This window comes from Pelecanus crispus, chromosome 5, assembly GCF_030463565.1.
Source record: "Pelecanus crispus isolate bPelCri1 chromosome 5, bPelCri1.pri, whole genome shotgun sequence".
NCBI classification, from domain to species: domain Eukaryota; kingdom Metazoa; phylum Chordata; class Aves; order Pelecaniformes; family Pelecanidae; genus Pelecanus; species Pelecanus crispus.
In genome coordinates this window covers 71,897,737-71,925,678 of record NC_134647.1, presented here as the reverse complement: position 1 = coordinate 71,925,678, position 27,942 = coordinate 71,897,737, and the positions used below count along the sequence as shown (strand labels likewise).

At 47.8% G+C, this 27,942-nt stretch overlaps 2 protein-coding genes and 3 non-coding genes across 6 annotated transcripts; 4 read left to right on the top strand and 1 right to left on the bottom strand.

Moving 5' to 3' along the window:
• Nucleotides 1-1,564: 1,564 nt before the first annotated feature.
• On the top strand, nt 1,565-26,962 carry ARMH1 (armadillo like helical domain containing 1). The gene is made up of 12 exons (XM_075711658.1): nt 1,565-1,830; nt 2,207-2,275; nt 2,797-2,963; nt 3,790-3,986; nt 4,175-4,259; nt 6,653-6,775; nt 7,280-7,352; nt 8,341-8,470; nt 9,352-9,429; nt 10,199-10,304; nt 20,613-20,621; nt 26,832-26,962. Exons 1-12 carry the CDS (start codon nt 1,625-1,627, stop codon nt 26,960-26,962), a joined length of 1,374 nt encoding a protein of 457 aa, XP_075567773.1. The 5' UTR covers nt 1,565-1,624.
• LOC142593638 (U5 spliceosomal RNA) lies at nt 4,693-4,807 on the top strand. Its single transcript, XR_012831115.1, has one exon. It is a non-coding gene; the product is annotated as a U5 spliceosomal RNA (small nuclear RNA).
• On the top strand, nt 5,729-5,843 carry LOC142593637 (U5 spliceosomal RNA). The gene has a single exon (XR_012831114.1). It is a non-coding gene; the product is annotated as a U5 spliceosomal RNA (small nuclear RNA).
• On the top strand, nt 6,329-6,443 carry LOC142593630 (U5 spliceosomal RNA). Its single transcript, XR_012831107.1, has one exon. It is a non-coding gene; the product is annotated as a U5 spliceosomal RNA (small nuclear RNA).
• KIF2C (kinesin family member 2C) lies at nt 11,532-27,942 on the bottom strand. 2 transcript variants are annotated; one of them, XM_075711656.1, is made up of 18 exons: nt 27,894-27,942; nt 25,116-25,235; nt 24,271-24,387; nt 23,744-23,844; nt 23,401-23,496; nt 22,125-22,179; nt 21,876-22,038; nt 21,511-21,601; nt 19,814-19,877; nt 18,562-18,653; nt 18,181-18,323; nt 16,476-16,680; nt 15,944-16,054; nt 15,375-15,442; nt 13,711-13,807; nt 13,517-13,633; nt 13,021-13,147; nt 11,532-11,687 (listed from the first exon to the last, which is right to left on the bottom strand). In XM_075711656.1, the coding sequence occupies exons 2-18, from the start codon at nt 25,213-25,215 to the stop codon at nt 11,611-11,613; spliced, it is 1,824 nt and encodes a 607-aa protein (XP_075567771.1). In that variant the 5' UTR covers nt 25,216-25,235; nt 27,894-27,942; the 3' UTR covers nt 11,532-11,610. The 2 variants fall into 2 exon arrangements, with proteins under 2 accessions (XP_075567771.1, XP_075567772.1); XM_075711657.1 differs by lacking the exon at nt 24,271-24,387 and adding an exon at nt 13,221-13,236 and having other exon boundaries at nt 13,021-13,143.

The window sequence follows — 27,942 nt, the reverse complement described above, 5'->3', positions numbered from 1 at the left end:
ACAACTATTTTGGGAAAATGGATTTATTTTAAACCGGCTTCCCCGCAAAGGAGATCCTGAAAACGCCCTGCCAAGGACACAGACTCCTTACAGAACACAGACCGTTAATTCCCAAGTGAAATTTCATCTCATCTTAATTCTCAAATGTTGTTTCTTATCCAGCTTTTTGAACACTTTGTTTGTTTGTTTTCAGGCACTGGGGTACATGTTCACCTCTTTGTCATTGTTTTCAGTCTGGTTCAGAAAATAGCAATAGAAATGTTACTGTTGAGCAGGTATCTTGAGGATATTCTGGAACTCATTTGGAATTTTGCTCCAGATTCTAGGAGAAGAGGCTTAAGAACTTTGTAGGTAGGAAATTGGTAATCTTGGTGACTTGTATTACATTGAAAGAAACTTCTTATTCTGAAACCCAAAGATTTTGTGTCATTTTAACATTTTTTTCTCTTAAACCACACTTTAAGTGGAACCTAAAATGGTGCTTTTCTTATGTAGGCAGTCCAAGAACTGTATTACACAAGGGGTGAATTCCTTTCTTATCCTCAGGCATGTTGTACAGCTTGGTGGGGGACAACGCACCTGTGTTAATGCAGCTGCCTGTGACCTTGTCCCTCTTTCTGCATCTGTGTATGTACACAGATACTGATGTTTAACTGCGAGGCTCCTTGAGATTGGTCAGTGTCTTAAAGCCAAACGCATACATGTCAGTGGAATTCTCACCTACCTGAATGAACAGAGAGCTTAATCCTCTGACATTTCATCCCCCAACTAAGCGCACCTTCACATTTGTCAAGCTGGAATAGGGGATATCATACTGAGCCAAAAGCGTGCCAAAGAAATTGGCAAAATATGCATTGCTTTATTTAACACCTGTGTGAAGGGATGGGAGGAAGTACAGGCAAGGGATGTTTCTGGAGCTTCTGTCTTCTTGCCTGTAGTTCTTATCATTTCAGGTTTTCTTACATTGTTTAAAAACATGCCATAGGAATTAGATAAGAAAAAAACAGAGCAAGTGTCTGTCATGCCAAAGGGTCCCAAAGTGCTCTCCCACTGCCAAGGCCAAGCACATCTTCCTGGAGTGGATGTGGGCCCAGTCCAAATGACTGTCGCTCCATCACGTGGGTGAGGGCATGCTGCGCGGCTGTGCTAACAGGCACTTACAGCCCCCTTGACCCTGTCGCTCCCCATAAATCTATACCTATTTCCGCTCTCATTTCACCCTATTTATTCTCTGGCAAGTCAGATATGAGATGCAGTGTTCATATCATGAGGCTAGCGAGAAACCAAGGCTGGGGTAATGGGTAACATCAAAATGACTTTATTAACAGAGCAGAGCAGAGAGCTCCTGTGGTGAAGCCACCTGCCCTGGAAAATGATCTCAAGTGTGTCACAGATTCATTGTGCAGCTTCAGACATACCAGGAACTCTCCTTTTGCCTCAGTTTTCCTGTCTGTGAAATGAGTATAAAGGAAAATGAGATTAAATTAATGGCTAGTCGGTGCTGTAATATTATTTGCCAGAAATTCTAAATGTGATTCTGGTGGTAATTCCTTAGTACAGACTTCTTGTATCTTCAAAGCCCGTTTTTAACTTCTTTCTCACTTTTCTCTAGGCAGAAGACATCATGACTTCTGTCAAAGAGCAGGAAGCCATCAGGAAGCTCATGGTTTTCTTGCAGGAATGGGACAGTGCCCACAAAGTTGCTCGAAGCCGCATCCTGGACAACTTCATTAAAAGCAATGATGGCAAGACAGAACCAGAGCTGGAGCTGGAGTTCTCCCAGGGAGCCAGCTTGTTTCTGGCTCGCCTAACAGCATGGCTCAGGATGACGTATCTCTTTCCTTGGGTAGCTGGAGGTGGCGTGCAGTAGTGGGATGGAGAGGAAGGGAAAGTTTGCTACTGAAAATTTGTTTAAAGAATAAGCTTCTGTATGGAGACATCCATATCCAGCCATGTTCTGCAGGGTTAAAAAACCCCTGGATATCTAAAGGTGGAACTGAAGGGAAGTCATGTAACCTGTCTCTCAGGGACCTAGGATTAGGTTTTTTTCTCATATTGGGATGAGCGTGCTGCCTCTGCACGCCTGTGAGAGGAAGGTCCATGCTCTTTCGCAGAGAGAGTACCCACTTCAGACCTCCATATTACCAAAGGCTGTCTGGGGGATACCACAATGGTCTGTAAATCTCTCCTTAGCCTTGTCAAACAGCTACATGTACAGCACATGCCTCAACAAGCTGCTCAAGTCTATTGGCATCTTCTTATCTGCTGCAAGTGGGTGAGTATAGAATGTCACTGTGTGAGAGGTGCCATGGGGAAGGCACATGAGGGTGAGTAGATAAAGAAAGTAACAAGTCCTTGGCGGTCTTTTGGGAGGGCTGTGTGAGCATTTCAGGCAAGGCAGGCCCCAGTGAGGCTTGTTGTAGGAATTTCAAATGCTCTCAAAACCAAATCCACTGCTTGTGCCCATCTCCAGAGCCACCGGGTCACTGACACAATGTGGAAAAAGTGTGGTGAGAGTCTGAGTGCAGAGACGGCGCTTTCTGTGCCCGTGGTTCAATATCTCAAATGAGCGCAGGGTAAAGCGGTGGCTGGTGACCTGCTGGCAGCCAGGCGTGCTGCTGGCGGGCATCTGCCTCTGCGGTCCAGGCTGAGCTGCCCTGCATCCACTGCCCGGGCACCGGGCACCTGCTGCAGCGAGGCGGGAGGTGATGGTTCCCAGGAGCACGGCGTGCTGAGAGAGGAAGATGGGCTCCAAGGCAGGTGACGCTTTTGGCTTTGTTCCTCCTATCCTTGCAGGCGCAGATACCTTATTGAATTTCTGGAGATCGGAGGTGTCTTGATTCTCCTGGAAATACTAGGGCTGAACCACCTGAAAGAAGAGGACAAAAGGGAGTCTGTAAAGCTGCTGCAGCTCGTTGCAGACGCTGGCAGGAAGTATAAGGAGCTCATTTGTGAAAGCTACGGTAGGCGGCGTGTCCATCCATGTTTTTTCCTAATTCTGGCAAAGATGTTCTCCCTGACCTCTGGCCCCCGGGGCTGCTCGCAGCGCTGAGCCACTCCCTTCCCTCTACCTGCCGGATGGCAGACTGCCGCGGCGTTTCTCTGGCTGAAGGAGTTCAGAGTCTCGGCTATTGTTGAGCAGTTGCATTTCATCCCCTCTCTCAGTTTTTAATGAGCTCGCTTTCTTTACAGTCATTTCTTTTGATGCGATATTGCTGTCCTGCTGCTTGAAACTGCTCCAGTTAAACCACAAAACAGTTTCCATTCTTACCTGCAGCGTTCGCCTACTGCAAACTTTCCCAGACTTTCCCTCTGGGGGTGGGAGGGTTTTGTGGCTTGTATCTTTTGAAAGAGCATTGCAACATTTTTTTTTCCTGTTTTTTCTCCTGGGCAGTGAAAGCCAAACCCCATTAGTTGTTCTGTAGTTTAGATGACGTTGTTGGAGGCTATGGGGAGATACCTGCCGTCACAGCTTCCTCCAAGGGAGACGAAGCGGCAGGATCAGCAGAGGGATCCATAGCAGCACTGTGGGCATCCCAGTGCCAGATTCTCTGCTTGTGAGAAGGGCCTTGGCCAACTACTCCAGCTGAGAATTTTGCTGACTGTTTTTCCAGTTGGTGGTGCAGCTCCTGATGAAGACAAAGAACTTTTTGCCTGGCTTCTGTTCTGTGAGCTGTGCTTCAAGTGGGATGTGGTGCTGGGTCCTCTTGGGGTGTCAGTGGAACGGCTGAGATGGGTGGCCTGCAGACTCATCCAAACGCACAACTCGGTGTCTCTTTCTCTGCACAGGGATGCAATTCCTCGCCGAGTTCTTGGTCACTTCCAGCTCAGCAGAGGCTCAAGAAGACGTGCAGGTTCTGATGGGCTCTTTGGGCCACGGCAATCCCAAATACCAGAACCAAGTCTACAAAGGCCTCATCGCTGTGCTGCCATGCGCCTCCCCCCGAGCGCAGCAGCTGGCTCTGCAGACGCTCCAAGTCATGCAGGTGGGCAGTGGGCCTGGCTGGGGGTGGAGGGCACCGCCAGCTCCCATGTCTGTCCGTCCTGCCCCGGCGGGAGCTGAGCCCATCCCCTGGGTGCTGGGGGCTGCACTGGGCAGTCCCGGTGCCTGGAAGAAGGTGGCCTGGAGCACTGTGTGAAGGCTGTCCCCCTCACTCTGCCCCTTTCCCCCCAGGACGTGGTGGGAGAGGCACCCTCTGCCCTCGTGGAGCCGGTGCTGGGCGTGCTGTGCTCACCGCACCTGGAGGTCCAGCACGAAGGTAGGACCCGTCCTGCAACCCCCGGGGGCTGGGGATGGCCGTCTCCAAGCCTCGCCGAGTGAGGCGGGGGTGTGGGGAAGAGCGGGGGGGCCGGAGGGCAGCGGAGCGGAGGAGAGGCCCCGGCCCGAGTGGGGCCGGGCGGGCGCTGCAGCCCCCAGGCTCCGGCCGCGCTCGGCGCTGCGGGCGCCTCATTAGCATGCGTCTTATTGGCATTCATCTTATTTGCATACCCAGGGTGCACCGCGGGCCGCTACCGCGGCCCCGGGAGCGCCGTCCGCCGCCGCCGCTCCCGCGGGGCCGCTCGGTCCGGGCGCGGAGCCGTGCCTGGTGCACCGGGCCGGGGCGGCGGGGGAGCGGGCGGGAGCGGCGGCGGTCGCCGTGTCCTCGGGAGGGACAGCCGGGGGTGGGGTCGTGTGCGGGTGGGTCAACAGGCATACTCTGGTTTCTCTTCAGATCGTATAAATCTTTCGCCTTTTACTAAAGATTTCCGTGGAGAGGAACAGGCACGAGTGTCGATGAATTTTTTGAGGCTCCATTTCGGTGGAGCTGCCCCTTTTCTGGTCAAAAATAGAACGATTTGGGGGGGGTGGGGGGTGCGTGCCGTGCCTCAGTTGCGGTGTAGCAGCCGGCGCGGTCCGCCTGCCCGCAGCGCTGGCCCCGCTGCTCGGCTTTCTCCGCACCGTCCCTACCCCCGCTGGGGGCGGCCGCCTCGTTACCCTTTGGCCGGTCAAACGACGAGCGAGCGATCGGGCGGGGGCTCGGGCGGCCCCTTCTCCCAGCCCGGTCGATGCGGCGGGGCAGCTGCCTGCCGGCGGTTCGGGCTCCGGGAGAAGCGGTGAGCTGGGGACCTGCCCCGGGCGCTCCAGCCCCGCCCGGGCCGCCGCTCTGGCGCTGTTGGCGCGGCGGGGCCCCGGGGTGGGCCCGCTCGTTACCGCCCGCGGCTCAGCGCCGTGCGCGGGGCCCGGCCGCCTCCCGCCTCGCTCCGGGCCGTGGCGGCGAAGCGGCGGTGGGGCCGTCCGGAGGCCTCTCCCGGAGCCGATCTCCCGCCTCTGCGCGGCGCTGCCCGCGGGGACGACGCGGCCCAACCCGGGCGCCGCGGGGTCCGTGCCCCCATCCGCTCGCTGCTGCCCCGCTCCGCCGCCCCGGTCCTTCGCTCCCGCCCCGCCGCCCGCTCCCCGCCCAGCCCGGCCTCCCCGCGGGGGCGGGGCGGGGCGCTTCATTAGCATGTCCCTCGTCTATGGCGCTGATTAGCATACCCAGCGTGCAGTGCGGGGCAGCGCCGCGCCGCCTCTGCTGCTCCCCGCCGCCCTGAGCCGGCGTGGCCGGTGGGCTCGGGCCGAGCGAGGCTGTCCTGGCTGCGGCGAGCCGGTGCCGGGCCGGCTGGGGCGGCGGGGGCAGGGGAAGGAGGGTCGCCGTATCCTCTGGGGCATCAGCCCCGGGTGGGTCCGTGTGCGGGTGGGGTCACGGGTATACTCTGGTTTCTCTTCAGATCGTATAAATCTTTCGCCTTTTACTAAAGATTTCCGTGGAGAGGAACAGGCACGAGTGTCGAGAAATTTTTTGAGGCTCCATTTCGGTGGAGCTGTCCTTTGCTTGGTTAAAAATAGAACTGTAAGGCTTATGCTGTAGGAGAGGGGGCAGTATCAAATTTGGATGCTGCTGTCCCCGTGAGAATAGGGAGAAGGGACCCGCTGCGGGCCCGGCCCCGGGGGCGACGGAGCTGGCCCGGCCCGGCCCGGCCCGGCCCCGCATTTCTGCCCGCGGCGCTGACCCCCCCTGCTCGGGCCCCTCCGTGCCGCCGCCGGAGCGGCCGCCTCATTAGCGTGTGCCTCATTAGCATGGGGCTGTTTGCATACCCAGGGTGCAGCGCGGCAGCGCCGGCTCCCGCCCCGGCCCGCTCTCCGCCGCCGCGGCCGCTCCCGGCGCCGGTCCGAGCCGTCCGGTCTGCGCGGCTGTGCGGGCACGGCGGGGCCGGGCCGGGCCGGGGGCCGCGGGGCTGGGGTCGGGCGTCGCCCTGAGCTGTGGGGCGTGGGGCCGGCGGGCGGCGCGGGCGGGGCGGCATGGCGGTTATACTCTGGTTTCTCTTCAGATCGTATAAATCTTTCGCCTTTTACTAAAGATTTCCGTGGAGAGGAACAAGCACGAGTGTCGATGAATTTTTTGAGGCTCCATTTCGGTGGAGCTGCCCCTTTTCTGGTCAAAGATAGACATACGTAGCGACCGTTGTGTCTGTTAGAACCGTTATTTCTGCAGGGCCCGGGTGCTGGGGTGGCTGCCGCCGCCTCCTGCCCGCAGAGCCCTCACCGCGAGGTGCTGGCTCGGGTCCCTGCCTCTCTCCACAAACGCACCGGGCTGCGAGTGCCGGTGCTGACAGGGGCTCCCCTCTCCTCCAGCCACCCAGCTGCTGAAGGCGCTCATGGCCCGCAAGGTCCGGCCAGCCCTGCTGAAGGGCCTGGTTGCATTACTGACGCCACCCGGGAAGAAACCATTTGCCTTCTGCGACGAGACTGCCAAAGGTAAAAGAGCTGACCAAAGGCCTCCGAGTACACAGCAGGCCCCGGCCTGCCAGGGCGACCAGGGGGGTGCCTCTCCCAAGGTCCCTCATCTCCTGCAGGGCTCAGCCGTCGCCCTGACTCGTGGGGGAGGAGGTGCCAGGGGCTGCCCTTGAGGCCAGGGGCACAGCAGCAAGGGCTGCCCGAGTCAAGGCAGTGCTTGCCTGCAGCACTAACGCTAGCGTGCAGGCCTCCAGAGACCCGCTGAGGTCTGCTGGGTGAGGCTGATGAACAGTTCCAGCCCCGGGTGTTTCCTCCCCCAAGTCAGCAGAGCAGGCCCTCTGAGCTGCAGGCATCATGCTCCCAGATCCTTGCGGGGTACCACATATGGTACATAGCGTTTGCCTAAGGCACGTTTCCTGAAAAACTACACCCTCTGCTCATGCTAGCAGTGTAACTCCACCTCCCCTCCCTTCTAACATCTTAGGAGTGTTGATCATTCTCACCTTCCTAATGTTCCTTATGCAGACCCAACCACACTTTGCCCGAAGGAGCCTGTGCTGGTGTATATTCAGCAGGCAGCTGCTGCAAAAGCCATTGGGTAAGACACTCTGGAGCAAAACCCACAGGAGCATAAAGGGACCTTAGAGTCCTTTGGGTAGGAAAGGACCGAGACATGTTCCTCCCAGGGAACATTCACCTCTGGCACTGCTCTCTGGCTGAGTACCCCAGCTCTGCCAAGTCCCCAGTACTAGCCTTTTCAGAGGTGGGGTGTGTTCAGGAATGGGGCAGCACTGCTGCCTGCAGGTAGCCGTGCTCAGACCCTCCTTGCTACTGACACTGGAGCTGGCTTGAAGGTTTTTTTTTTATAGGGTGACGTAGAATCCCATCTGCTCTGGCCTTGTGTGCTGTCACAGTGTCCCCTTTGCGGCTGGGCCTGGAAGCAGTGTGTGTCCTGCCACAGTGCAGGGCTGAAGGGTGCTGTATTGCTCATGGCCACTGTATTGTCCACATAGCTGGGAGCCACAGCAAGCAGTGAAACACCCTTATTTAACATCAACCACTCAAGGGAAGAATCTAGTGCCTATGACTGACTGCAGAATCCTTAAGGAAATTCAGCTGTTTGTGCTAAAATCGGTTCATTCAGTATGAATTTCCTGCAGTGTCCACAAGATAGTGCTATCAGAACGCTTTTCCTGCAAAAGCAGCCAACAGAAAACCCTTGGTGGGTAGGGAGCCATAATGGAGTGTCTTCCAGGGACATGCTTACAGAAGTAATGGTGGCGGTGGTTGAGTTCTGGGTTCTTTATGGTCACACAAGAAACTTGCTAGACTTTAATACATACCAGGAAGCTCCTGCCAATCATTAAACAATTGGTTCTCAGTAAGCCCACATGTTAAAGGATTGCTAATCCATACACAGCCAAACATTTCTTGTTTATTTTGAGACTCTCCTGTCTGTTGGTGCCACTAGGGCAGGGTAGGAACGCATCATTTTCAATTGGGATCACACCAAGAGGCCCAGACTCACTTTGTTTTGTGCTGCTTCCCCCATACGGGGTAGGGGCTGATGGCCTATCTCATTGCAGTGTATTAGCCAAGGAGTCAGCAGAAGTAGCTGAAGAGCTGATCCAGCTGGAAGTGGTACACGGCCTGATGGTTGCTGTGGGGAACCTGGATCATGTGGCCAGCCAGAGACACTCCAGCATCTCCCTGGAGGTGAGCGTGGTGGTACGTGGTGGCGGACATCATAGCATGGGAGCTGCTCCCAGAGCACCTGCGCAGAAAGGATGCCTGCACTGTGGGTTTTTTTTCCCTAAGTGTAGCAGACCCAGGCTTATTCACAAAGGCAGGAGTGACACTTCCTTCAGGGAAGAGCTGTATTTTCCCTCCTGTCTGCCTCCCTCCTGCCACCCACTGCACGCAGGGTGCTGGGAAGCCAATGTTGGTCCTCACACCTCTGTTCTACCCCCAGGCTTGCTGTAGGTAGCAAGCACAGACAGAGCTCAGGGGCTAAGCAAGACAATTTGCCTGGAGCAAGACACTAGCACAGAATTATAAGCAGGCTATTTTTTCCTGCTGGTGCTGGGTAAAGAGTTTTGGCCTGCCTCAGCACAGCTCTGCCTGCGTAACAGCCGCAGGGAAGGACCATGCTGTCAGTAGATGGGAAGGGCTGAATGAGCGATGGCTGACAACCAGGCTCCTCAGGGTGAAAGAGGGTTTTCAAACCTGCCTGGTAATGCAGAGGGTCAGTGCACCCTTCCTTTGAGCAGGCACTGACAGCACAGCAGGATGAACTCCCTGGCAACTACTGCACTGCAATCATTTCAGTGAAACACCCTCCCCTCCTGTCAGTGAAGGTGGGAACTGGCACTGGGGGAGGAGGGGCAGGACAAGGTGAGGCTTGAGCAGGGACCCACAAGTTCCTCTTGGTGTGTTCATGAAGGGCCATCAGTAGCACTGGCACTGAAGGAGGTGGGTCAGGGACCCAGTGGTGTGTGACATGGGTTATCTGGAGCCACAACATCTGTGCAGTTCTGCCCTCTATACACACACTCACATCTCTTCTCCCTACACACCCGCTCTCTGTTCTGTTGCAGTATTTCGTCCACACATTTCCCTTCGTGAAGGAGTGTGTAAAGAAGGCACTAGGACACACACTGTTCCAGCACTTTATGGTAAACGTACCTCCCTTATAGGGTTTATTAGTGGCCCTAGAACCTTGCTCTGTTTTGCAGGGATGTTTTCGGAGTTTCTTTTCACAAGAAATCCAGTCTTGCGTGAGAGCCCAGAAATAAACCCAGCCACCCTTTGAGAAGGGTTCACCATCAATCTCAGTATTCAGGAAGCTAATTGCTCTGACTCAGCCCCAAGACAGAGCAAGGAGAGATCTCAAGACTACTGCTACTTCTGTGACAGTGGGAACTTCATGTCAGAAGCACAAGCTGAAGGGCCATTGAGGCAAGAGGTGACTTGAGCTCTTCCAAATCAAGTCCCTCCTGACTCCCGCTCCTGGGGTGGATATACAGATTAGTAAACAACAGTAAGGGAAGGTGGAACAAACAAGGGACAACATCTTGTTCCTTGCACCCAGGCCCATCCCTACTCCCCCCAAGACACCACTGGGCAAGGCTGGATAATCCAAGTGTAGTAACATCTGAAGTGGAATAGGACTGCTTTGCTTTAGTCCAAACTCAGTAAGGCATCACAGCCCTTTTACTCTGGACATGCCATCTTAATATGATGCAGGCAGGGCCCAGGTACAAGTCAGCTTTGACAGTTCAGAGGCCCTTAGAGTGCTCAGCCCCACAGTGCTTCCAGTACCTAAATTGTTGAATCCAAAGTGCCCCAGCTGTGGGGGAGGATCCTGTCAGGGTTGAAACATCCCTTCTCTAGATGCTTGCCCACATCCCATCAAGATCCTAACTCTTTTGCTGCTTTTTCCAGTACAGTCCTGAGACCTGGTACACAAAAATGGACCCAGTCCAGGCTGAAAAACTGGTCTCCAAAATAGCAGACAGCCCCAGAGACATGGCAAGGATGCAGTCCACAGGTATGTGCAGAGCTGGGGGCACAGACACTTAAATTACACCTTTACCTTTAGGGGGTAAGAAGGCAGCTCTGGAAGCAGGACACCAGGATGGGGGTCTAGGGAGAAAAGGGAGAAACAGCAGAAGGATCCCTTTGTGATCTGATGTTTGCATAGCTGCATCTTGTGTTGCTGGACCCAGAGCTCACAGGGCTGTTTTGTCCTTTCAGAGACAACCCCCCAAGCAAGCTGAACAAACAGGAAAGAGAGGGCAGCAGCACATGCCTCCCCCCCCGCCCCTCTGCCTGCTCCTTCCCAGAGGACAGGTTATGTGGGGCCACCTGGACCCAGGTTGCACACAAGGGCCATGGAGGAACTTTGCTGCACCTGAGCCAGTGGCCAGCCACTTCTGCCCTCAAATACAGATTTTGGTGGGCTATTGAACATGTGTATTTTGTGGCATGTTAGGCATGGGAAATCTATGGGGAAAAAATGTGAAATAACATCCTGGGGCTATATCTTCAAAGCCTAAGTAAATTCCAGTGGTACAAGGGAGCATCACAGGGCTCTTCCTACTTACCTGATGTCATAAGAACTGAGCCACTCACTACATGCCGAGCTTTGCTCACATGCAGGATAGGTACCCTCTAAACCAGCTTCCCCCTTGCTAGGCAAGTTCTACCCAGCAGGATCTCAAAAATTAAGAGACAAAATTTATTTTGAGTGATTTTGATGTAAACATTACAAGTGTAAAGACTTCAAAAAGAAACTTCATCCGAGAAATCAGCCTATCTCTACAACACCAGTCAGTCTTGTGGGGCTGTTAAGACTTTCCCAAAATCAGCAACAAATATATTCTATAAGATAGAAGATAATTAAGTCCAAGAACATTTATTTATCAAACTTCTTAAAATACTGATTTTTTACAATTACACATAGTCCATTTTCCTTCTAGAAAAGCCAGGCTTGCAACAGTTTTGCAATGTTTCAAGCATGTCTGGAAAGGTTATATGTACACTAGAAAACCATACATGTATATCTAGCTCTATCAGAGGAGGCCACTGTCACTAGCAGAGGGCCAGATGCTAGACACATCCAGCAGACTCTCCAGCCCCACTCCCCAAGCCTTGGGGGGGTGCCTTTCTAGGACTCTGCCGAGTACCCTGATACCAGGCCATGAATAGAGAGAGGCTGCCATGTTCACTGCCCTCAGGCACACGTGACCTGCAGACGCTCTACCACATTTAAAACAGGAGTTACACAAACCACCAACAAACATGCAAGACATACAAAAGACTGCTTATGTTCAACCCGGGTTTTGCTGTATTTACTAAGGCCTCTGCCAGCTCATCTGCTTGCTGGCTTGCTCCTCCAGTTGCATGGCAGCCCCCAGGGCATCCAACGTTTCTGTAAAGGCAGACAGTGACAGGGTGACCAACCTGGAAGCTGAACTCCCCAGCCCAGCTGTCCCCCTCAGCAGGGCTCTGCAAGGGCCACAGAGGGAAGCAAACTGGGCAAAAACTGCTCAGCCAACATCAAATCCTGCCTGGTCCCACAAAGCTCTTCAGCTGTACTTGTTCATTTCTACTCATCACTAGTTTCAAGCTTGCAGTTTGCAGTTCAAACTGCAAACAGATGCCACTAATCCAACCATCCCAGAGGGCCAGATTTCCCTGGCCTGTAAGGCAGAGAAGGTAGCAGGGCATTTACTCTTGTTATCTTGTCACCACCCCTCTGTGGTGAATAGAGGGATACAGCTATCAGGCTGCATTTGAGATGGGAGGACAGCCAGGGCTGTTTAAGAAAAAAAAGTCACTACTTCAGGTTAACAGTTCACTTTGATGCTACAATTTTCAGCCTCATTAAAATAAAAATCCCGCCCAGCCCTGTTTTTGAGGCAAAGACTGTGCCAGCTGTAATTGGTCAAGTAGCAATCAAAGCCCAAGTTACTGCAACAGTGGCAGAAAAGTAGCAGGTACCAGTGTAGCTTCCCCGTCCTAGTCAGGCAGTCTATGTATGGGTACTCTTAGCACATGCCAGCCAAGCTCATACATCTGCCTTGCTGCCTCTCTACCGACACTTCAACCAGCATGGTCCAAACAAAGGCAGCACTCAGGGAACGGGCAGCTGATATCCTCCTGCACAGAGCTGGGAAGTCTCCAAACTGGGTCAGAACTGAACAGTTGGAGGGATTTTGTTGCACATTAATTAACACCCTATACTAAGGCAAAGGCATGCCAAACGCAGGTGCTGGCAGACATGGCATCTCAGTATATGCCTGGCAGACACTTGGTATAAGTGGGTGGGTATTAAGGCCTGATATCCATGAAAACAGGAGTGGAAACAGTGGGCATACCCCTGTGAATCCCTAGAACATGGCACTGGGAACTATTTCCTCAAAGTCTGCTTTTTGACCAAGGCAAAAGGTAAACTATGTAACCAACTAGCCAAACAGACTTCAGCTCATCTGCTCCTGGTGGATATTGCCTTCTGCTCAAGGGAAGGCAGTTTTATATGGCAGCGCAAAGAAAGTGGAAGTTACTAGCCAAGATTTTACTTTGGAAAGCACAGACAATAGGACATTTCAGATCTGTCCCTATGATCACCCAGGAAAGTGATCCTAACTGTAAGCTATGCAGAAGGACTGGGTGCTCAAACCCCCACAGGTATGCTGGTGCTACTTTCAGGTCTTTGAAAAAAGATTAGTGACAGTGCTAGTCAGAGACAGGGACTCACATACCTCTGACACTACGGAAGTTTCTTGAGCTGTCGTCTACAAAGTGCTTAGCTCTGCTCACAAAGGTCTCAAGATCATAGTCTGGTTGCTCCGTGACTCCCAAGAGGTAGTCAAGTTCAGTCATCACTCTCTATATTTACAAGGATAACAGCGATGAGAAATTGACTTTCTGGAAACTCAATTAGTTTCTTCAAATCTGGCACACCAATCAGGGCTGAGCTTCTACAGACCACTACCAGTCAGTGCTCATTAGCAGCAAGTAGAGGTTGCTAGTTTGGAGGGGAAGGGGGACCAGCTGGCCAGAAGCACTGAAATGCCCCAGTTTAGCCAGTTGGGCAGGAAGCCACAGGAGAAAGTTGGCAGTGAGGAAAAAGTAAACACCACTGACAGCTTCTTGCAGTACAGCCCACAGCCTACCCAGCAGCACTTGCCTCAGACAAGGCAAGGTGCTATCAACATGTAGAAGGCAGCCTGGGCTGGGGTTGCCTCTTCCACATACCTGTCTCAGTTCTCTAAGCTGTTCTACAACCTTCTCCTCTCGTTCACTAATTTGAGTCATAGCCTCACGAAAGTTGAACATGTGGGGAGAGATTTCTTCCTCCTCATCCTTGGGGAGCTGCAAGAAACAGCCCAAGTAAGAACAGCAAGTTGTTCCCAGCTTTGAGATCTGTTCAGCCCACTGCACGCACATACATTGTAACCTGAGCCTTCTCCGCTGGTCTCTCTTTCCTCAGTCTCCATCTGATTCTGTGTTTCACCACCTCCGTTATGAGGGCTGAGCTCTTTCACTCTGCAACAAGATGACTTGTCACTCAAGCTCTTCTTTCAGCAGTTTCTGGGCTACAGCATCACAAAACTACTACTACAATCAATCAGTGCTCAGCAAAAACCATTCGGCTGTGCTTAAGAAGTTGCACATTATCACCCCCTGAACAAGCTCACATGGGCAGAAACCCCAGAGGGCTGTGGGAAGGAAAGCTGAGAGATGTTTGTCTCCACAACCAATCTGGGACCTCTCCTGGAGAGAAATGTCCAAGTGCATAATGCTAATTGCCAGCAACACCTTTCACAGAAGCAGTCTTCCACACATCAGCTTGGTCTGTCATGACCAACTAAGACAACTTAGTATAGAAAGAAAAGGAGTAAGATTGATTTTTCCCAGAGACCCACTGTGCTGGAATAGGTCTATAATAAGGATAAGAGCCATGGCTGATGATATGTCACTAGATGTAGATGTCAGATACCAGCTGGGCATTTCATTCCAGTTATTAGCATCAGCTTCATATTTCCAGCAAGTTTCAGCCTAATACCCCCTTTCTTATAGCTTGAACTTACCTCATGCACTGGCTAAGAACCCAACAGGCCCAAGTCAAGACTAGAATCTTACTGAAGCACACTAAGTCAGATGTTGCATTTTGTCCTGTACTTTCAGGTGAGCAGGACTGACTGTCCACCAGAAGAAAAAAGTGGAACTTCAATACAGAATCAAATCTGGGAATCTGTCAAGATTCACAGTGTTCCTGAATGCTTATGACAAGAATTACCATGCATCCTTTCAGAGTGTGGAATGCTTTCCAGGAAGGAACCAAGCAGCCTTTTGTGAACTAAATGAAGGAAAGCTACCAAGCCTGAAACGTGCAAGTGTCATCTTGTTAACATATGACAAAAGTCAGTCATCTTTTTACTTGTCACCTCACCAGAGAGGTGTAGAGTCATGTGAAGTGCTCACTGCTCTGTCACAGGGGTTTCAGATATCAGCAAGACCCCCAGGGAAACCTGGGGCTCAGTCCCTGCAAATCTACCGTGCCCTGCAGGTACCCAAGATGAACCATGGGGCACTCAAAACACACACTTCCACCATCTGCTTCAAGGCATTTGAGTTCCCCAGGTCCTTCAGATTTTGCCCAAAGTCTCCAAGGTGCCATACCCTATTAGCTCACATCAAAGTCCATCAAGAGCACCAAGTGTTTTGTGTCAGCTGTAGGGCCATGTCAGGGGTGCGTTCTTAGCACACCACTTACAGATGGGACCCAAAGTACTACAAAAAGTAAAGGGCATGGAGGTAACCATTTAGGACAGAGTAAACTCCCTGCAAAACCCAGGACAGTCTGAAGTCTAGTATGAGAGACTCCTCTGAGGAAAGGAGGTATTAGTCATGGTTTAATACATGTCTGTTATGTCTCACACAGAGAACACCCAGGTTAGTTTCATAAGACAGCTCTAAGGTAATTTGGTCCTAACAGCCAACCTCCAAACTGCCATTACAGGCAATGACAAGAGAACTTTTGGTCAGAATAAAAGCAGCCAAAACACCTTCTGCAACAAGAGTAGAATCCCCAGGTCAGAAAGGCCATTACCTGTCAGCATATCTCAGGGTGTTCAAGGTGTACTCACACGAACTCATGCCTGGAGAAATCATTGCTATCTGCAAACAGAACAAAATACCTCAGCAACTCCCACATCTGACTCTTGCTCATATTAGTGGTCCTACAGATCTCAAGAGGCAGCTGGGACATGCTAGAGCAAAGGGTCAGAGTCAAGACATTCTGGCAAATCTGTTTTTCTTTATAACTTCTGTGGGACATGCCAGTGGCCCTGTATGCAGCTTTCAACTGGCTTTGTGTACACCCAGTGTGCTGCAGCCTCCACAGGAAGCAAAGCCCTTTGGGAGCACACCAGGCTCTACTGTGATTCACTGTATGAAAGTGACTTCTGCAGCCCCACTTCTACTGGGGCTGGGCAAAGCTCACGGGTTTTTGATCTCAGTCACCATGGGTGAGTGGAGGAGGAAAACTGTATGACTTTTTTGCAGAGAACTGAAGCTTTCTGACTTCAAAGTCCCCTCGCTGTAGAAGAGCATGCAGCTATTTGGTCAAATTACAGAACCCGTAAGCAGTGTGTATGTTTGTGCCATGCACATACTTACCATACAGGTCCTCGAGTTTGTTCCTATGAAAGAGTCTCTTAGCACCTGGGTCAGCTTGCTCTCCCGAAAAGGGGTATGAGATTTGTTCTGCCCTAAAGCTCGGATACATTCCTAAGAAAAGACAAAGTCTTGTGAATGCAATATCAACTACCAATTGCTGGTAAACTCAACAGGCTGGAGAATGGTCATTTCTATTGCTCTGTAAGTACTTCATAGCTTTTTAAATATACTCCAGGTATTTGACTGTCACAGAACAGCTGGTATATCCATCTATGTACAAAAAAAGACAACTTGAATGAAGCTTGAAATGGCTGTACCAGTGTCTGGCCTGACAAAACTGCAGTGCTTTCCTGAAAACATTCTAAATGGAAGTACATGCCCTTTTCAGGGTTGATAACACACTAAACTAGGATCTTTTTTGGCTGTTCTTTTCCCTTGCACTGGAAAGAAACAGAACAGATAACCCCAGAGTTACATGTGAGCAGAATCTATGTGTTGATTAGCACTACTTGCTCCTGGAGCTATAGCTCACCTTCAAAGCCAGCAAGCTCTTATTGATTTCTGCACCTTCCATTCGTGTCTGCCTATCAGCACTAGAGGTGTCTGCACCCCTCTCATTTCCTGCCAGATCCACCAGGGAAAATTTGCCAAGCAGTTTCCCTCTTCGGCGTAGTATGATTTGGAAGCAGGCATGTGACCGTGAAGAGCTAGCATTTGCAAAAGTCTGCCCAGATGTCCTACAGCAGAGATGAAAACAAGCATTAGAACTGTGTCACAGAAGACTCAGTAGGTCTCAACAGCAATAGACAAGACCTGCAGCCCTTCAATTAAGTTGTTTAACCTCCCCAGTTTTATTCCACACATTAATACCTCAAGTTTGCATGAATTATGGAATTACCTCTGATACAAGAGCATAGAAGGACTGCTGTGAAAAATATGAACCTGCACCCCAGCTGTAGAGATTTAAGGCTATTTAATCTACCTGACTCAACTCAGTCAGCCTACACTGGAATGCCTTTCTGACTGCTAATGCCTTACAGGCATTTGGAGCTGGAAGACATACCTTCAGCACTGCATCTCCCTGCCCCAGCGCAGGCCACGTGTCATTCTCCTAATGGATCTGCCATTACGCAGTAAGCTCAGCCAAGCTCCCCAATAAACAGCATTAGCTGTGCTAGCACATTACAATCATGGTAAATACCCTGCTCCAGCCAAGCTAGCTTGGCACCTTACCTCTGCTGTGCAACTGCACCTGCCCCATCACTGCAGGAAACAGACTGGTGTCTTACAGGTTACCATAAGCCTCCCTGCCACCTTCACTATCATTTATTCCCTGAGAAGGCTGGCAGGTTCGCTGTCCCACCTGCAACCTTGCTGCTGGGGGAAAGGGAAGGAGGTTGTCCTGAAGTGAGGCAGGAGTCTGAAATGTTAAGCAGTTCTTGACTGAATCGTCAGCCAAAAAAGCATGCACAGCAGAATGCCAAAGGAGCTTTCAGGATGTGCATATCTGCACATGCAGTGTAATACAGAAGCCAAGGAGTTCTCATTTGCCTAGTAATGTTTCCACAGCAGTTGCAACTTAACCAAGACAGAAAAAAACTTGGTAATTCAGATTTTAGCTCCTGATTAAAGACACCAGTATAACAGTAGAGTTGCCCCAACCACAGCCTTCCTGCCAGGATGATGAGCCAAGCCTACAGCTGTCCCTTGGCACCTGCTCTCAAGGATTCTTTAGACAAGATCCCCAAGCAACATTGCACATTTTTGTTGCCATTGGAATAGCTCATCTGGCCTGCAGTTAAGCCAAAGCATTTTTGCAACTCTAGGTTGATGCGAGCTGCTCTTCCTTGATCCTACAAGTCCACAGGAGCTACTTGTGCTCCTGTAAACTAGCTGATACTTCTAGAAAGCAGCTTGACTGCTCGGTTTAGCTGTGGCACCAGGGCAGCCATCTCCTCATGTGATTAGCTTCTCTCTCCATGGAGTTACATGAGGACATATGAACCATGAACTCTGACCTTCGCTATGAAGGCAGACTATACTCATCCCTGCTAGCCCTTTATTCTGTAACCATCATCTTGTATTCATGCAGAGGTGCTGCTCAGTGCCTGCCTGTTACTGGGAACAACAGGCTCCTGTTTAAGTCTCAAAGCACCAGTTACAGACATTATATATTTTTTGTAGACATGGAGGTACAACAGTACATGACTCTTCTTATTGGTTTTAAGGCACCAAACCTGCAGGCACTGCCCATCTCAATCATTCTGATGACATCCTCAGCGCAGCCGACTTGTCTCTCTTGGAGACCAACGACCTGAACCTGCTGCTTGCCATCCTCCAGGACTCGAAGCTTTGCCTTCTTATTCAAGAGGTCAAACACCTATATTTAGGCAACAAGATTAAGGCAAATCTGAACAAAGTCTCCTTGAAAGTCTTGTTCACTCTCTTTATAGAAAACTGTACAGAAACAGTACCGTTAACATAACCTTCCAGTTCAATTCCAAGCACACCAAGACTAGACTGTGTAGAACTATAGAAACTAGTAAGTTTCACTCAGCTACTTATGAATGATTCAGCCAAAGAAGTCAGGTCAAGTTTAAAAAAAAAAAAAGTCTTACCTTTCCATTATATATTTCAAAGAAAGTCACATAGACTTCCAGGTCCTGACTCTTGTACCTGGGTTGGTTTAGAAGGAGGAAGACATCTTGTGCTAGTGAGGAAAGGCAGGAGTTTAGTTAACTAGTTTAAAACATATTCTAGTTGCTACTTGATCTACTTTCAAGTGTTGCGCAGCCATAAGGCAGTGTCTAGCAGCTCAATAACAGTCATCCTAAACAAATGCTAGTGGAACAATTAGTGCTGTGCTACCATCTGGAGAGCAGTTCCAGCAGCATCCTCATCCAGGCACTGAAAATCACAGGGGGATACAGAAGTTCACTGCTAGTGTCACCCACAGACAGTAATCCTTACTGATCTGGGGGAACACCGAGATCTGCTCGTGTTTTGGACAGGCCTGAAAAAGTTATGTATTCGTGTTTCAAGCACTTCTTGCGGAAAGCCTAAAAAACATGCATCCCTGAGCATCTGCACTGCTGCTGTTTGGAGACAGTATACCAGATTAGTTGACCCTTTGGCTGGATCCAGTGCAGCTTCTCACAATTAGGCTTCAGACTTTGAAATTGAGCTGAAAAGCAAAGACTTTCCTTCAGGACAAGTCATAACTAATTTTCAGAGACTAGCAAAGAGTTGCTCTTGTTTCAACTGCCTTGCTACGTGGACTAGTTTCACAATATGCCTTTCTAAAGGGAGGGTAGAGGAGGTCAGGGTTCATAGTGTTTTCTAGGCATTATATCAAGGAGGGGCTTCTAAGCGTCTGTTTTCTGAATATTTTGTATGCGCTAGGTTTTTTTGCATCTAATGCTTACAAGAAGAAACATAACTACATTCATATGCTTTCTGTATAACAAGCTTTTTATCAGAAATGGGTAGGGTTGTGTTGCATTCAAGTCAGGTATTTCCAAACACCATCCTTAGTCTGAGACAAAAAACAAAGCAGAAGAATCAAAATTAAATGGTTCAGCCCAGCAAATGCCAAACCAGAGAATATGCTACCTCTCTGCCTCAAAAACAAGTATCTTCTGGTGAGTTAAGTGTGGATCTAGAAACTTACAGGCTGGATGGAAAATATTTTGTGAAACAAAAAAAAAATAATCATACCTCCTGCAACAAATACCACTACTTATCACTGAAAACAAATACTTCATGTATCTTTTACTGGAAGCATTTTAAATAGCCATACAAAACCAGATCTTATCTATTTAAGAAAAAGCACCACTTCTGATTTTCGTATCTAAAGAAGAATCAACTTACATGCAAAAGCGTATATACCCTTTGAGGCATTCTGTGCTTTCCCAGAAAAGTCTCCGCCCATGGTCTGTGAAGAGAAAAAGGCCAGAGGTAAGGTGTGGTACAAACAAGTCAGTCTACCTGATTTTAGTCCCAAGAACATACTAGGAAGTTACCATATACATATGCTCTGATGTCAGCGAGATGATTAGAACACAGTACAATTCAGGATAAAATTAGTTTGCTGCTTCCCTATCGGTTCAGAAAGAAGATCTGGACTATGCAAGGCAACAGCTGAATGCCTGTAAGGTTCTGCAGTGAAGAGTCAAAGCAGTTGCTCCTCCAAGGGGAAATGCATGGCCTTGACAGTGCAAGCAAATAGCCTCCAGTCAGAAGAAACAAAGCCTCATTTTTTAGGACATAGGCTGAGTAATATTTTCACTGCTACTCGCAAAAGCTGACGTCATATCAAAATACATCAAACTTCTAGAGTTGACAATACCTTTAACTCCTTTGACCAAGGTACCTTTAATCCCAACAAAATTTTCAGTTGGTGCTATCCTGGTGACCGGCTCTACCACTTTTATGTGAAACAGAGTCAATTATTTAAAACCACAACTCAATCCCATGACACGTTCTCAGTCTACTAGAGTTTAATATGCAGCACTCCAGTCAAGGTACAGCTATTATCCTTGCAGTAGTTCTGCATCCTAGGATCAGGAAGGGGAAGTAACTTCATTGCCTATGATTTTAGTGCCTTACAGTTGTATTCCTGTAATGATGCTCAGATGAGCATGTTTGTCTGCCCATTCTAGTGCAACAGAGGCAGCCTGTGTCCAGACTTCTGTAAACTTCCAAATTTCCTTCCGGATTACTGGAAGAGATCTACAGCTTGCTACATTGCACTGATGATAGGAGATCCTAGCCTAAAACTTGCCTCTAACACTGGAATGACAGCAACTGTCTGATTACTCAAACTGGCAAGCTAGCCTAGTCCAGATCACTGTGGTTTGGGGTAAAGGCTTCTTGCAGAACAAGACAGCAGCAGATTTGACTCCACTATCATGCTGTTTCCCACTTTCCTTCCCTATAGTTTCCAGAAGAAGGAAGTTAAAAAGACAACACAGTTGTTGAAAATTTAGAGCATATCACCTTTGAGACAGAAAACACAATCTTCAGGTCTCTTGAAGCTGCAGCTGGTAGACTGGAAGGAGTGGTTAGAAAGTGAGCACACTAATTTGCCCACTTCATAAACAATAGCAGATCACTTAAATGCAACAAGAGGCTTATTTTTATATAATTGCTAAAGTCTTTGGAATGCCTCCAAGCTCAAACACAACACAGACAATAGCCTTTGTCTCAGATGTAGGCTAATAGCCCCACTTTGCAGACTGAAGTTAGGCATCGACAGCCATTTGAGGCAAGGAATAGCAATGACTAACACTAACATGTCAGGACATCCTAGAGTCTTTTAAAAAGCCAGCTATAGCGGGATTTTAGTACGATTTTCCTCACAACCTCAAAGGAAACCAACTAATACATAACACTACAAAAAAAGAAGATTAACAGCTGCCAAAGTATTAGCTTTAAGCCAATAAAACCAAGATCCAAACTCCTTATACAATCCTACTCATTATGAACATCAAGGAGCTTTAAAATACTTTACCTAAAGCTAGAAAATTGGAGGTCTTGGAGGGAAAAAAAAAACCAAAACAACTTACATGTGTCTTGCCACTGCCTGTCTGGCCATATGCAAAGCATGTTGCCTTCCCACCCTCAAAGATGGTCTCTACAAGAGGTCTAGCAGTGAACCTGGATATTCAGAAGGTAAAAGACAGTTAAGGCAAGCATTTCATACCCTGCTTCATCAGTTTTCCTAAAACAAAAAAAGGCAAATAAAAGCAATTCCTTAGGAAATCAGCAAGGCCATGCAAAAAATAAGCTTTAGACTTTTCAGTCCTTTGGTTTCCTCCAAAAAGGATTTTAATATTTATTCAGGTAGCAGTTTCTTTAAGCCAGGATCCCATCTAGCCATAGCTCTGTGCTTTTATCTTGAAGGTTGTTCCCAATGAGAAGAAAGCATTACCTGTACACCATTTCATTAGAAGAGAATTCATCAAATGAAAAGTCAAATCTAAATGCTTGGGTTTCCAGGTATTTTGTTAGGTCCACTTTCTGCTTTGGCTCATGCACCAGCAGGACAGACTTGCTCGGAACAGTAATCACATCACATTCCTTTTTTAGAAGTTCTGTTGACAGAAAAGACCCTCAGTTTTAACAAGAATAAACAATGCCAAATTGCTCCAAGACAGAGCTGCTTTGTCAGTACACTCACCTTGTTTATTGAGAGGGCGCTTCCTCACACAGACACAAATCCTATGTTCTTCTATCTAAAAGAAAAGTAAGAAAACAAGTAATAATTATTTCCCAATTACAGCCACACCAACTTAGTATTACAGAGAGAAAGATCCAATGCTCCCTCACATCTGCTTTTCTATATGCTGATCAGAGTTGCCTCTGCTACTTATCAGACCCACTCATGCAGGGATGCAAGTCTTAAAGTCCATCCAGTGCAAAAAAAACCCACTACAAACCATTGACCTTTATGTAGCACGCTCCAGCATAGCAGGTGGAAGTGCCGATATGCTATAGAAAGTGCCCCAAATATTCCGTGTCAGAATTAGTAAAATGTTTAGTCCTTGGCCAGCTTTCCAGCAAAATCTGTGATACCAATACTGTGACTATGGTCAAATTCAGGCAAATTATTATTATTATTTTAATTTACCCCAGAAGTATTTTTTTTTGACCTGGAGTTCTGATGCAGTAAGTTTAGCTATTTGTGCAGTACAGCTACACATTGGTTGAATTTGGGAAAGTGCATATTCCATTGGGTGAGGCAGAAAGCAGAAGACAAACTCCTCTGCTGTCATGCAGCGATATGTACACAAACAGCTGGTTCTCAGCCCCATAGGATGCCAGCACACAAACCACCTAGTGTTGTAAGCTACTCCACACCTACTTTTTTTTTTTGTTTGAACTTAAATGCTGTCAATTTTTCACTGACCACAGCAAGCCTTTTGCTGGACAAGGACTAGTTGTTCTCTGGTATTAAACAATGCTACCTCCATAATTGCTGAAGATATTGACCAATCCTGGTTTTTCTAGTTTTTGACCTCTACTTTTAGCTCCTCTGCTTTTTGACCTAGTTTAAAATTACTTAATACATGACTTACATATGATAACACTTTCTGTTATAGGGCAATAGTCTGTTTTAAATTATACCTGCACCTACAACAAGCTACCCTACTATGTAATAGGCTCTGCCATTTACACGCTCTGAAAAATACTGATGTTACCACACAAATTGTTCCATGATAATTGTCAAAGTCCAAGCTCTTCACTAGTGACATAAGCAAACTAATACAAGGCAGCTTAGCCCTAAATAGGGGAGGTAAGTGACCTCGCATATACCACCAGGTGCCTCAAGATCACAATACGCTCAGAGGATTTCCAAGGTGCAGTGATGCACTAAATTGCTCGTATGCTGAAATCTTCAGTACAAAATAAAGTCTGTCTACGGGCTGCAGTTGGTATCATCAGTATTTACTTACTGGGTCAGTTATAGATATTGGCTGACAGTCTAAAGTTGCTCTGAATTCCTTGATCATCCGTGCAAACTCCCAGTTTGGGCAGCTGCTGTCAAATTCCTGCATGGAAAAACCATGGATGTGAAGGTAATGAACCTGTTGCAGCAAAAAAGCCCCAGAGCATACTAAACAATCAGCTGTACACAATTAGAAGCCACAAGATTCAGAACTTTCTAAAATTAGAATCAATCCATCCTTATGTACAGCTTCGTAAGAATAAAACCTGTCCAAAATGTTTTGGTTTCAACTATTGTGATGCACTATCCTATAGAATTTCCCCTTACTGGTGTATTGCAGAGTACTCCACCTGTGCACGTTTTGTTCTGATTTCATTAATTTGAGCTCTCTTTTCTTCTCTCTTGTTTTTCATCTTCTCCATCTCTTTCACAATGTTAGATCCTCTCCGAACTAGATAAAACAAAAACATTTCCTTGGATTAAATTTTCATACTAGGTTTTAAGCACAATACAAATATTTCAACTTTTCCAGGTTGCTGACAGACTCACTTACAAGTGAAAGGAAACAATCAGTACAGGAAACAATCATCTTCGGAAGGATGGTCATTAATTTTGCAGTGCTTCCCTCCCAAACCGGATCTACCTACCACAGAAACTACCTAGCAAGCCTCATTACCACTCTAAAGTAAAGGCAGCATTTCTGAGGAGATACCACTATAAAAGAATTATACGTTTGTAATAAAAAATACTCAAGATATCCAGTCTTACTGCCAAAGGCACCTTTTCAAAGCTTTAGTCTCAGAGTATACAAAGCAGCAATCACATAGTGATGCATTGCTGACTGGTGAGTCAGTTCTTACCCACTGCTCCCTGGTACCTGGGCTCACTGAAGAGCTCATTCTAGCAGCACGCAGATGATCCTCTGTATTTCCATTTCCATTTGTCAGTGAGACTTCTGGAGCACAGCTCAGCCTGCTAGTCCTGGTTCGGCCAGCTGCAGAAAGAAGCCAGACCAAACCAGACAATTAGATCCCAGAGATCAAGAATAATTTTGTGATTTGTAAAGCTTCGCAGACCATAGGCATTCCTCAACTCTGGATCAGGAGAGAGAACTAGCTAAAACCTGTGGTAAGTGAGGAAATAATTAAATCCTTTGCCAATTACCAATTTTTATTCAAAGCTACAAATCAAGGCCACACTGACTAGACAAGAATGTAGTACCAAGCCTCTTATCTCAGTGTCTTTGCAGAACTTAATACACAAGGTATGCCCTCAACTGTTCATAGGGTAGGTCTGATAAGCACAAATAACTACAGTTTCATAATTCAAGTAGGCTCAAGTTCTTGCTTCACTCAAGCAGTATAGGTAAAACTACTACTAGTGTAGTTACAGAGTGTGTTGTCAGCAGTATTAAGGCACTTCTCTTCCCACTCTAGCCCTGTGAATACCTCTTTATGCCGTTAAGCAGATACCACATGCATCCACACAACCGCAGCTCTCTGGCTAATAAAGCACATCATTATTCAACAACATTTTTCCAAAGTCCTTTGAGAACCTCTTCAGGTAGGAGCTCTGGATATTTACATAGTGGCAGACCTCTAGGTGTCTCTTGTTTTATATATGAAGGAGTAGAGGTTGCTCCTCCCCCTGGGATTTGCAGTTCACCTAATTAAATGCATACAAAGCATCTTGCTTCATAGTAAGAATTCTTTCTCCACTCACCAGGAACTGATGAATTGTTTCTGGTTTGTATAGAAGTGCAGGGATCCACCCCCATCTCATTTTCCTGGAGGCTGCACTGAGATTCTGTGATAACAGACATCCTGGTACGGCCAGCAACAGCTTTGGAAACACGAATTCAAGGTCAGCATCATGCCTCAGTCACTCAAACATTTGCAAGTAAATCAAGTACTCACAAAATGCAGAACAGTGAGGAACAAGGTGTAGTTAGAAGGACCACTTCCAGATCTCTAATGCATTAGCAAAGTGCAGGACAAAGCAACAAAACATAGGTCAGTGAGAAGTGATCATGAAATACACCACTACAGAAAAGCAAAGAGTTCATTCCAGATTTGCAGTTCCAGTGAATTTCTTTCAGGTACCACTAAGGATTCACTAAAATGGCAGTTCCAGAGCCTTAATACCTAGGAAGGAAGAAGTTAAAGTCAGGGAACTGGGAAATCCTCTGAAGCTTCACACATGCAGGGCTGTGTGAATCAACTGATGGTGACAGTAGTACTGCAATCTGGTCATGGGCAGCATCATGCCCACCATCACAGCACCCACGCACAGACAGCATGCGTGGTGCACAGTGGAGAGGGAGCTTGATAACACTGAATTCAGCTAAAAGACTCTATATAATCACAACAGTAAATCTTTGGAAAGGGTCCTTTTGTAGGCAGTCTCCATTGTCACATGCCAAGGTATTTCACCGAGACCGAAGTCCCTTGCAAAGCTGTCTGGGGAAGGCATTGCAACATACACCTCAAGGGATTTGTAAAGAAAGCAAATCTGATATGAAAAAAATAGAAGTGTGATACGAAAACTAGAACTGCCTTCACCTCTAGCAATCACAATAATTTATCCAGAATTAATCACTATGGTTTTAGAGGATGCCAGATTTGTTTCAGACCAAGGGTAAATTTCAATTCTGGATCAAATTCCTTAGAACTGTACCCACAAAATTCAGTGCTCGTATCTGTTGACTCTTTACCTGGAATCTTGTGCTCAGGTGCAGAGACTTTAGGTGTCACTGCTGCAACTTTAGGAACAAAAGGCATCAGTCTCATTATACTCAGAGATGGCATTTTTTTCCATTTGCGTTTGTCACACATGCCCAGACCTGATCTCATCACAAACTCAGCAGCATTTTTTCTATAAATGATAGTGCTCCTGGACAGGCATACCAGCTGGAGGATTTGCTGCATCTAAATCGGTTTGACTTAAGTGATTCTTGTACATGACGGTATTCAGCATCCTCCAAAATTCTTATTGATTCAGAGGACTGAGGCAACATCTGTTTCTTAAGTCATTCTGAAAGCACTGCTGCTGCTTCTTTCACTTCCCTGAAGGAGGTGGAGACAGACACCTCGTAGTCTTCTTGAGTGTGTTTGGTCTAAGAACCTAAACCTGAAGCCAAAGTTAGCTTTCTAATTGGTGCAGTGCAGAGTGTGCAACAAGACAGATACTCATTGATACTTGTGGGGTTTAGCTAGCTGTAACAACAGATAATAATATTTGAGGAATACTGAAAATACTGCTTCTCTCTTGTACTCTGAGCAGGTCTTCAGCAGCAAGATTGTGCCAGTAGGAAAGACAGATATTTCAGATTTGCAATTAGATTCTATACTTCAGGAAAGCCATGACCTCTATGAGGCCATTTTTCCATCAATCAGTGACTGGATTAAAACACCTTTATTTTTCCAGCTGGCTACCCAGGTCCATTAGCTGACCTGTCTAGAGACAGTCACAACTTTAGCACATCGTTTTCCTTGCCAGTTCACAAAATTTATGGAGAGTTCTCTGGATTTGAGGAAGATGGGGATGCTCTAGTACAGAGCAACTTCTGACACATTAAGCTTCTTTTGACTACTCCTGCCTCTCCAATGCAAGGGCATTTGTACTGTTGTCTTCTGGTACCAGCTTCCCTGTCTTGCATCACATACAGCAAAAGAGGCCAGACAAGCCCTGCTGTTTTGTTTACAGCTCAGTTGCATGGAAAAGCACAAGTTCTGGCTAACTGTGCACTGTAAGAGGATCATTAAATTAGCAACCTCAGCATGCGAGTGTATTACAAATAGACCTGTAATGCTGCCACTTGCAATTCAAAAAGCCAAAAGAGTCAACTAACAAGCTAAAAGGTAGAAAACATGGGAGTTTTCTAACTCCTGACACCTCAAGAAAAACAATTCCTTAGCGATGCCACACTCTTGACATCTCTATCTTCTCTTCTGGCTTTGCTCAAAACGCTGTACTGACACAGTCACTGAGCTATGGCACACCAGCTGGCGCTTTGGCTGCCTGGTCTGAAATGTCTCCAAGGATAAAGCTCTAGTTATTGTCAAGGGGGACTGTTTGAAGAGGAAACATCCATTTGTCACCACTATTTCTTTCTTGCCCTTTCCACTCTCATTGACACTTTTAATCTTCATAAGTGCCACTTACCTTTTGTGTTTGTGGCATTTGCAAAACTCCATACGAAACTTTAAAACTCACTGCAACAGTAACTGCCTAGTGACATTTAAAGCAGTATCAAGGAATAACTACAGCAATGCTGCAGAAAAGGACAGCATGTCAACAAAGCCCAGGTCGTAGGAACAGGACAGCAATCTGTTAGCAAAGTTTCTGCACTCAGGAGTCCAGAGTGTTGGTATGAACCAGCATGTTCTTTATTAGCATTGTCTGAATAACCAGCCTTATGATGCACTCAGCTAGAATATTATGGCTGCAATGGAGGACCACCACTGTTTCAGAGGAATATAGCTAAGAACATTTTCTCACCTTCCCGTGGAGCAGGAATTTTTGAAAGGGTTGTTCTACGCTTCTGTTT